Source organism: Aulostomus chinensis, chromosome 17 (assembly GCF_037954235.1).
Source record: "Aulostomus chinensis isolate RoL2024-O1b breed Wild chromosome 17, RoL_Achi_v1.0, whole genome shotgun sequence".
NCBI classification, from domain to species: Eukaryota; Metazoa; Chordata; class Actinopteri; order Syngnathiformes; family Aulostomidae; genus Aulostomus; species Aulostomus chinensis.
This window is the reverse complement of record NC_141336.1, coordinates 10,088,992-10,099,651: the sequence shown is the minus strand read 5'-3', so window position 1 is coordinate 10,099,651 and position 10,660 is coordinate 10,088,992. Positions and strand designations below refer to the sequence as shown.

The 10,660-nt window shown below is 38.6% G+C and overlaps 1 protein-coding gene across 1 annotated transcript; it reads left to right on the top strand.

Annotated features, from left to right (window-relative positions):
• The first annotated feature begins 268 nt into the window (after nt 1-268).
• On the top strand, nt 269-9,505 carry rdh12 (retinol dehydrogenase 12). Its single transcript, XM_086183394.1, has 7 exons — nt 269-432; nt 916-1,034; nt 1,256-1,411; nt 1,498-1,602; nt 1,746-1,955; nt 7,445-7,634; nt 8,573-9,505. The coding sequence occupies exons 1-7, from the start codon at nt 359-361 to the stop codon at nt 8,673-8,675; spliced, it is 957 nt and encodes a 318-aa protein (XP_086039520.1). The 5' UTR covers nt 269-358; the 3' UTR covers nt 8,676-9,505.
• The last annotated feature ends 1,155 nt before the right edge of the window (nt 9,506-10,660 follow it).

The window sequence follows — 10,660 nt, the reverse complement described above, 5'->3', positions numbered from 1 at the left end:
CTTTATATACATTTATATATGTGTGTGTGTATATATATATATATATATATGGAGAGAGGGAGAGAGATTATCATGGTGTGTTTTTTTTTCGGGGATCTCAGTATTTTGACACATTTAACCTTCAGCTAATATTTCTTTAATTTGGACATACCACTTGGATACATTGCAATTTAGATAGAATTTTGATTTTTGACTGTTATTCACTAGATGTCCAGTTCGAAAAACTACAATCCCATGATTCCGTTGGCAGAGTAGCTTTCACCTCCCCGTCACCCTGCATCTTTAAGCTTCGGCATCAGCTGTTCCTCTACAGATCAGCACCATCCTGTTTAAGACGAAAGAGCAGATCCGCTTTGTTATGTTGTTTTTATTCATAATCGCGGGCTTCGGGGTGGTGACGTTATTCCTGGTTTTGTTTTCGCCTCACATACGGTAAGCACCTCGTATTCACTTTGTATATGAATCAATATTTTTAAAATTACGATTGTTGTTCGACAGGAAATGATGTAGGTTAAATAATGCAATGGGATATGGGATTAAATTACTGCTATGCAATCCGTTATTGTTATTGTGTTTTCAGTACAATAATGAATGCGCAATTGAATGATTTTTCCAGCATAAAATCAATGAAACAGAATAATGGAGGTGTGGGAGATGAGCTGAGATGAACCGGGGGCCTATCAGGAGGTCGAGCGTGGGCGGAGCTATATTTGTATTCCAATGGACCATCGGATATGAGGCGGTGCTGAGCGGTGGAGTGGCTCGTACGACCTGACGCTCAATACTGTTCATCCAAGTTTCAGTATGAATAATTAGCAGGGCTGTCCATCTGTCCAATGAGGACATGACTAAAGGAGCCAGGAGTCTGCTACTGTCCATAATACCCTGTTACTCAGCCTTTATGTCTATTAACAGACAATATGCAGCAGGAGGAGTATGTAAGTCCACAGCCCGCCTGGAAGGCAAGACAGTCCTCATTACTGGAGCTAACACAGGGATTGGGAAGGAAACTGCGCTGGATCTGGCCATACGAGGTAACCTACCTTCTAATGTACTGTAAATGTGCAGCAACTACAGTACATCTTAAAAAGCACCAGTAGTCTCTCATGGGTAAGAAAGTTAATGATATTAATTATTTATTTCAGAATCATAGGTCTATATAAATATAATAAAAATACAATACATCAAAAACAACACAGATTAGAAAGTCCATAAACACTCATATCTTGGCTGATGTTTACTTTTTACGTGACAGGGGCTCATGTGGTAATGGCATGCCGAGATGTGGACAAGGGTGAGGAGGCTGCCGCCAGTATTCGAGCTTCTTACCCCAAAGCACAAGTGGAGGTTCGAGAACTGGATTTAGCAGATACATGCTCGATACGATCATTTGCACAAAGGTTCCTGAGAGGTATACATGGGGAAGCTCTGCTATGTTCCCATCTACTCAAAACAGGACCTGGATTTTTGTTGATGTTTTTGCACTGTGTTCTTCAGAGTTCACTCATCTTCATATTCTCATCAACAATGCTGGGGTGATGATGTGTCCCTACACAAAAACCACTGATGGCTTTGAGATGCATATTGGAGTCAATCACTTAGGTAAAACTCATTTACTCAACCTGTAAGAAATGAAGTGCCTGATCTATCTACAAGGCTGTGAATATATGAAAAATAGGGGGAAAGTTTAGAAGTATTGCATGTTTGCCCTGCTTAACTGTATGTATCTTATTTACTTGTGGAAGGTCACTTCTTGTTGACGTCACTCCTGATTGGTCTGTTGAAGCGTAGTGCTCCGTCCAGGATCGTGGTGGTCTCATCTCTTGCACACAACTTTGGCTGGATCCGTTTCCATGATCTTCACAGCCAGGGCAGCTACAACAGCGGCTTAGCATACTGCCAGAGCAAGTTGGCTAATGTGCTCTTTGCCAGAGAATTGGCCCGCAGACTCAAAGGTACACAAACACACTCCCAAGTGAAGATGTATAAACAAGGATTCGTGGTGCATTTTGGGCCTGACGAGGAAGGAGGAAAAAAAAACCCAAACAAACACAACTGGCCCTAAGCAGCGTTTTTTGACAACATTTGTGTAAATATCAACAGCTGGTCCTCTGGAACTGAGGTGCCTGAACTTTTTCCATCAGAGGGCAAAAGATTCAACATAGTCCAGGGCACCGCATATCCATTCATAGCCAGGGGGCTGGAGCCTATCCCAGCTGACATTGGGCGAGAGGCGGGATTCACCCTGTTCGGGTCACCAGTCTGTCACAGGGCCATCAGGAGCAATTAGGTGCTCAGTTTCTTGCTCAAGTATACTTTGACATGGTCACTGGGGAAGTGAGGATCGAACCAGCGACTCTTCGGTTGGAAGGCGGCCACTCCACCTCTGGCTCTAGTTAAATGATTTTAAACTTTACATAGTTGATTGAAAAATTAACATTACTTTTTTCTATAATCAATGTCTCTTTGTAAAGTTAAGATTACATTTCAGGAAAAAAACAACTGAAAAATCTGAATCATGACAAGAAGAGGATAGTGTAATAGAAGAAATTGGTGGTTTTCATTTCAAAAAGAAACCTGTATAAATAGTTATTTATAGTGTGAGTTAAAACATATTATTTAAAGTCATTAGGCCTGCTATTGGTGTGAAAAATCCAGGCAAGCTCTTCCAAAACTTTTTTTTTTAATATTCCATACCCTTTTCTCCCATATTTTTCAATGTAGACACTTCATTGCAATATCAAAATGTTGAGAAAACTTAAGACATTACTACTTCTACTTTTCATATTCTGCATCTTTATACTTCCTAAAATATTCCACATTTTCCACAGAATTTTTCCCTTTGGAAGTCAATTGGGAGTCTGAAATTTTTTGAAATTTCCTCAAGCATCTTCAAGACCTTCCGAGTCATGTATGCTTTCGCATGAAAACTCAATCAAAATCTTAACGTGTTCATCAATTTCTGGACATTTTACTTAGAATCAGCTTGTTTGTGTCATTCATACTTTTTACAAAATCAGAGTTCAAACCTTTGTGATGACCCTTGTGAGTTCAGCTAGAGTGCTTGATGTCCTCAAGTAGAGTGGAGAGACAGGGAAGTTCTTCGGGAGGGTATTTTGGCTCAATTGTCCTCAGAGTCAAAAATTGTCATCTAAAAAAAAATTTTTTCTTTATACCTATGTTCTAGCCGAGTGTACCGCCAGGGCTACTGTATGGCTGACACATTTTCAGCCAGAGAGTTCCATGGGCAGTGGTTAGCAGAGTGAAAATGCCAGATTTTTAAAAAATATATATTTTTCAAGCATGCCAAATTTGAATTTTATTTCTCTCTCACACACACACACACCCAAACATAAACACTCAGATAAAATAGCACTCTGGTTCCATTCGAAATTCTGTGAAACAAAAATAAAAGTAAAAGTGGAGAAATATTTTTTTGTCTTCAGCATCAAAAGTAAAATTAGACATTCAACATATTGTTTTTTTTTATTCCAGTGCTCAAAGTGTTCATTTCCCAAACCGACAACGACAGGCTTCAGTTTTGAAGGTACAACATCTTATTTAAGAACTGAGATGTTTTTGATGCATATTCTCTTTCTTAAAAGTACCTGATAGGTTCAGATAAATGTAGGGAAGTAAAAAGTAAAACATTTGATTTGAAATATTGTGGAGTAAATGATTAAATTACCTTAAATCAGAGTCTATTCAATTATCCCTTGACATTTTACTTTAATGCAGTTCTGGAATACTGTCCACCACTGTGGACAAACACACATCGTGCAAGATCCATAAAACTATAGTTCTCTCAAAGGAAACAGGATATCCAAATCTCTACCAGTGGGCACCATTGTACAGTTTCACAGTATACCCTGTTATCACCAAACCTATGTTAGATTGTATGGACCCAGATATAGTTGATATTTTCCCACTATAGTTTAGTCCCTGGCACTGTGCAAATTTTGAACCACTCTATATAGGGGGATGCATATAAACAACTAACCTAAGAAAAACATAATTATCTCAATGAATGGACAAATTCTCATAAATCAAATAATTTTAGACTTCATATTTAGTGTCTGTTCATAATGTCAGGGATTAAGAGCTATATCTGTAAATCTAAAATCCTTAAGCTGAAGTGCTGAGTATTAACCTTGAGATCAAGCTGTATTTTGGCCTGAAATTAATCAAATAACGCATTTTGCAAGGTTTTCTATGCTGTAGCAATGTCATTGCTACAGTGGGGTCCATAGAAGAGCAGTATTTTGTGAACTGTGTCCACTTACTGATCACAACATAATACGCAACCATGACTCATTTAGTGTACTCCATTTGCCTTTCTGGAAAAAAAAAGTCCTACCAAACAGTCCATTAAATGATGCCACAACAGATTTCAACAATGTCTTTGTTGTGAAGAAGATTGGCCTTTTACTCTCACCATTCTCTCAGTGTTTGCTGGTGTGATTCACTTGTTTTATTCTTGAACAGTTCGTACCTAGGGACCAATTTAATGGATATATGGTGCCAAGCGGTTGGCTGATGGCACTTTGCATGCGCCGTGCATTCGGGTGGGCTCAGCCTCATTTTGGTATTTAGTGCATAATTAGAGCGCAAACCAGTGTGCATGGTGCAAAGAGAGAGTCATTACAAAGAGTCAAAACACACTTAAATATTTATAGGTGTGTTTTGGATGTGAAATGATTCAAACCAATCAGTGTCCACTGTCATTCACTTTAAAGCTCAGGTTGCACCAGGACTTGCCTTGTGACTATTTCAGTGGCACAGGCATCTCAACTTGGGAGCACAGAGACGAGTCCCTCATCTGATGCTAGTCGGAGGTCATTGGTAACTTGCTGCGCTTCTAGGGCCTCTCTTGCCTCTGTATCTCCTCCCTTAGAACCCTTGCTGCATCCTCACACTTGATCACCCTGGTCTGCCATGCTGCTTCTTGAGCCTGCGCTGCCTCCTGCAGCTCGTCAATCAGGATGCTTGCTGCCTCATTATACTCTTCCTCCTTGGATTGCTGCAGGGCCTCCAGGACCCTCGCTGCCCTCTTCTGGCCTTCCCTCAGCCTCCCTGGCCTGCCATTCCCCTGCAGGATCTCTTGGTCTCCTTTGTAGTGTGATGTTATAATCCTCACAGATGCATTGTGCTCTTCCTCCGAGGCTTGCCTTTTTAACTCAAGTCATTTAGAGGCCATGATGACTAAGCTATTTCATGTCACACGAGACCTTATGGGTCAAAATGCTCAAACAGTTCCTCTACTTATCCAAACCTGCTATCGCTTCATTTTGGCCGTGTTATAACAAGAACCTCCTTAACACAGCAAGCTAGTTTATTTTATTGTTTATCGTAATGAGTTATAAAAGTTAGGGGTTTACATTTACTGAAAGTTTTTCCACTCTAGTGTGTGACATCACCACTCTCGGTTGCGCAACAAACACCAATGTAAAAAAAAAAAAACCTGAGAAGAGCTGAAATAACTATGAAGGTTTGAACTCTGTTTAGGTACAATATGAATGATATGAACAAGCTTGTTCACAAGTTTGTGAATGTTTTAAGTTTTTAATGAAGTTTCAATGATAAAATATGAATGATTTGTAAGTGCTTGAAAATGCTTGAAAAAAATGTGAACAATCTGATTTTGTGATTTGGAATGGGAAAAATTTAGTAGAAAATTATGAATATTCCAGAAGTTATGAAGTAAATGAATTATGGATGAACGCAAATGATTTTAGGGTCCAGGTCATGGTCACCTCACACAATGGCAGGATGTCAGGTCCACCTTGAGTGAATTTTTTTTGGTGGTCAAATGTCACAGTGACAAATTTGCAATGCAGTATTTCTAGTTCATTATTGAGCCCTCAAAAACCCTCAAATGTTCCACATCTTTCTTTTGTTTTTTTCGATTAAAGCAACATATCAGCCCCATTTGTACTGATTGGAGTGTTTCACACTATTCCAACTTATGGCACTCAGTAGTCTTTTTTTTTTTTTTTTTAATAATCTTAACACTTTCAAGTTGGCGGCACGGTGGTGCAGTGGTTAGATGCCTCACAGCAAGAAGGTTCTGGGATCTTTCTGTGTGGAGTCTGCATGTTCTCCCTGTGCCTGTGTGGGTTCTCTCCGGGTACTCCGGCTTCCTCCTGCAGTCCAAAGACATGCAACTGGGGACTAGGCTAATTGGACACTCTGTGAGTGTGAATGGTTGTTTGTCTCTCTATGTTGGTCCTGCGATGGACTGGCGACCTGTCCAGGGTGAACCTCGCCTCTCGCCCGTAGCCGCTGGGATAGGCTCCAGCCCCCCCGCGACTCTTAACAGGAATAAGCAGAAGACAATGGATGGATGGATGGATGGACTTTCAAGTTTATTTCAGGACTTGCTCTTACTTTCTTCTGGACAGTGTTCAAACATGGAGGGATTGAGGCACACAGAAAATATTTTGTACATTAAAACAAATAGTGCAGTCAGGCATCAGGTATCTAACTGAACCTTAATTGCTCCCAAATCTTGAATATATTATTCAGCATATTCAACTGTTCATTTAAGCTTTGCGATCTCAGGTTGGCATTTAAAGTAAACCTTTCATACATTTTTTTAAACTTTTCAAGTCAGCATTGCAGTACAGTGTCAACTTTTAACAAACCAACCCTAAGCAAACCTTCATTTATACCAAATCTTCCTATCATTTTTTCACATTACTCAACTTTCTTATTTTTTTGTATATTGCAGATGAAATGGAACCTTACCATGGCCTAAAGGCTCCACCTTGGCCAGCCCCGCGCTTGAACGTTATCTTTTAGAGAAAGTCTAGATTCAGCAGGATTTTATTTTTTTACTTAATGGAATGACCCTGTTTGGACAACAATTGACGTTCAACTTGTGGACAGTTACATTTCATAATAAACTGCTTTAATAGTTTTTACACTTCTTAAGATTCCACTACTATGTAAACCTTATTTTCCAAAAACAGCCCCAGGTTTATAAGTGAGAAAAGATGGATATCCTGATTAAGATTTTTTGGCCCTGCATCTGTCATTCAAACCTAATTTTAAATGACGGATGCAGGGTAAAAAAAAAACCTTGATCAGAACATCCATTCTTTCTCACCTACAAACTTGGGGCTGTTTTTGGAAAATAACTTATACGTTTGCAGGGCCCAGTTAAGTCACACGGCCTTATTAAAATAAATCTATAGAGTAGATGCATGACAACTGCATTGCTCTGCATTAAGAAAAATGACTGTAATCCAAGCTATTCCTTTTTTATATTTTTTTTTAAATGAAAAAACATTCAGCAGTCCTAAAAAGCGTGCTTGAAAAAGACTTAAATGGTTAATCACATATCAAAATCTTAAATGACCAATTGTTGCAGTTGTAATATGATTGGTGTGTTCCATTAAAAAACGGCATCTCAAATTTTGATGTCTGCTTGTCATCCTCACAGGATCAAGTGTAACAGTGAACTCAGTCCATCCCGGGACAGTGAACTCTGACCTGACCAGACATTCAACTCTCATGACGATACTTTTCACCGTATTTTCGATGTTCCTAAAAACTCCTCGTGAAGGAGCACAAACCAGCATCTATTGTGCTGTAGCGGAGGAGCTGCACTCGATCTCTGGGAAACACTTCAGGTAGGGTTCGGGCAGCAAGCTAGGAGGCTTTTTTGGTTCACAAACTATGAAGACCACAAATTAGTTTTGGTAATATTTATGTCCACCAATTAACTCATAAGCACTAAACACAAAAAACATTTGAGGGTCTGTTTTGACCTGGTATGTATTGACTATGTATGATAAGAATGGTCCTAGATCATGGATGTCTATAAATGCAACTGGATACAGCATGATGCAACCGAGTTCAGCTTTTAGTTTTTAAAGAAACAAGGGTACATATGGCCTTCACAGGAAGCAAGCACACTGGAGACTTCCAACCCATCTAACCTCTGGTTTAACCCTCATGTAACTTGAATGGGGAGAATACAATTTAATCTTACAGCCCTTCTAGACTTTCAAAATAAAGAGGTTCCAATGTGTGTAAGCATCCTGTATTTGGTTTATGATTTGGTAAGGAGTAATGTAATGATGTTCTTGAGATTAGCCAATCAGAATTGATCCAAAGGATGCTGGTTGTCTTATTTGTTATGAAGGTCAAGGTATCATCAGAATGTCTTTATCTCCTGTGCTTACACCACTAGATCAAACAGATGGGAGTTGCGAAGCTCAAATAAATGTGTCTATTGTTTAATAATTGCTTCTTAAGGAATGAATGTCAATAGGAAAAAACATTTTTGGAGCACCGGTGCATCATTAATGTCTTACTTTTAACATCATTCTTTGGCCACTATTTAAAAATGGCTTAAACTGCCTGTGTGCAGGTCTTTTGATATACCATTTTAAAGAGATGTCATCAAAAATATGTAGCCCAATATAAGGTTTTAAAAATGTCTTTGTCTTTTTTAGTATTGCTTTTTCAATTTTTTTTAGACCAGGTTTCTTAGCCCAAACCCCAGGCGATGTCTTACCTCACCATCAGCCTCATTATAAACTCACCCTCCTTCCTTTCATTTCAGCGATTGCACCCCAGCCTTCGTAGCACCTCAGGGGAGGAGTGAGGAGACAGCGAGGAGACTGTGGGATGTCAGCTGTGAACTTATTGGTATCGAGTGGGACTGATTCAACTTTTAACCTCTGCCTATCTCCGCTCTAAAAGGAGTCCTTATGCTTTCCATTAATTATGTTCTTTACTTTGAATGATTCTTAACTAATCTCAGCAGTCAGGTAATAATGTAAAAGGTACTATAATGTGAAGTTGCTTTTCTGTGTGATAATGCAGTAATTACATTGTAATAACCCAAGTATTTTGGTGCTCAAAAACCAAAACCACTTGACTATATTATCATGTGACCACAAATACTTTTGGATTCTATATTTTTGTGACACAATGTGAAAACGGTGTAGGCAAAAAAAACGAAGTGGATGTGTCTTAATGCTATAGGATACTGTGAAGGGTCAAACCAGGGTAAATGACCAGCATCTTCAGCCAATTTTGTGTTTTTGATTTCTATAGAATTTACAGCTAAATCGCTTGACTTTTGTGCCAGTATTTCTAAAATATTGCAGGGCTTTCCTACAGTGTTTCCAGGTTGATTTAATAATAGTAAATTGTAAAAACTAAGTCTAGCGATGCAGTGTCGTAAGTGTTAGAACTGCATAAATGTATTTTATGATAACTGTAATACAGGTTAAATGAAAGTTTTCTACAAAGTCAGCGTTTGAGCCATGTCATTGCCATATTTGGAGATACTTTCGTTCCCATTTGCTGTGCCAAAATCGCACATTCCTATATGAACTACTCTTTTACATTTATAAGGTTTTCTGTCATGTTTCCCTCTCAGCATTCACATGCAAGGTTGCCAAGTTTACATTGGGTTTTATACGAGTTAGACATGCCTTTTATCACACTGACATCCATGTTCAGAGTTGAATGTTTACAGCTGATGTAAATAAATAGAACTGTTACTACAAGGCTTGATGTATCCTTTAAACTCAAAATACCGGGGTTGTCCAGTCTTGTCATAAGGGTTCAGCTCCAAGTATTCCAACAAAAAAAAAAGTCTACTTCAAGAATTCCATTGTACAGGATTATAAAGAGAAATAGGGCAGGTTGAACAAAGAACGAACACCATTACATAATATCTTAAAGAGCGGTTATTTGCAATGAATCTCATGAGTCATTTAATGAAGCTTCACAATGCCTCTTTCCATGAGCACAGAAAATGGTCAGAACTTGATGTGAAGACACACTGGAACATTCATCTTCAGCCCACAAATGTTGCGCAAAGGTCAAACAATATATTTTCAAATAACATCTTTATTGTTTCATTGTATCTTACAAGTCGATTACATTTCAAAATCATTTGTACCTTCGGTTATTTAATTACATATTTTTACCATTTTCTCCAAAGACAATACTTGCTTTTTTTTGTATAAAGTGCGGCAGTGATGAGACAACAGTCAGAGTTAAAAAGAATTAGAGTGCAACAATGTCAAATGAGTGCATCTCAAGATTCTAAACTGGCTTCTTTTCATCTCTAGCCGGCCAACAGTCAATATCACAGGAAACGTGTCATCACTATTCAGATGAGTGCAGCAGAGGGAAACAAGGAAAATGGAACATGAAGTCTTTCTTCTCTTTGAAATATACAATGCGGTAGTTGTAAATGTTACTTTATTAATTTGACCATGTTATGTGTTTGTAAAATACACATGAGAACAAAAACGAGACATACTGATGTATCACCTATGAACAGTAGCATCAGCAGCAGCAGATGAGGTGAAATCCAAAGATGGCCAATGTTGTGAAAATTTTAAATAATTTTCATAGTGATTTTGTTGCTTCCAAGGGTAAAAATGTGGAGTAAATAATCAACAAAAATAAACAAACCTTCATTGTAGTGGCCAAATTCTTATTAACCTCAGTTCAGATATTAGACTGAAATTTCAAAATCAGTGTTCCCCTTAATTTTAATGACGCATTAATAGTAAACACTATGGGGAAAGTTAAATCCCATCCATCCATCCATTTTCTATACTGCTTATCCGTCAAGGGTCGCGGGGAGGGCTGAAGCCAATCCCAGCTGACACTGGGTAGGAGGCGG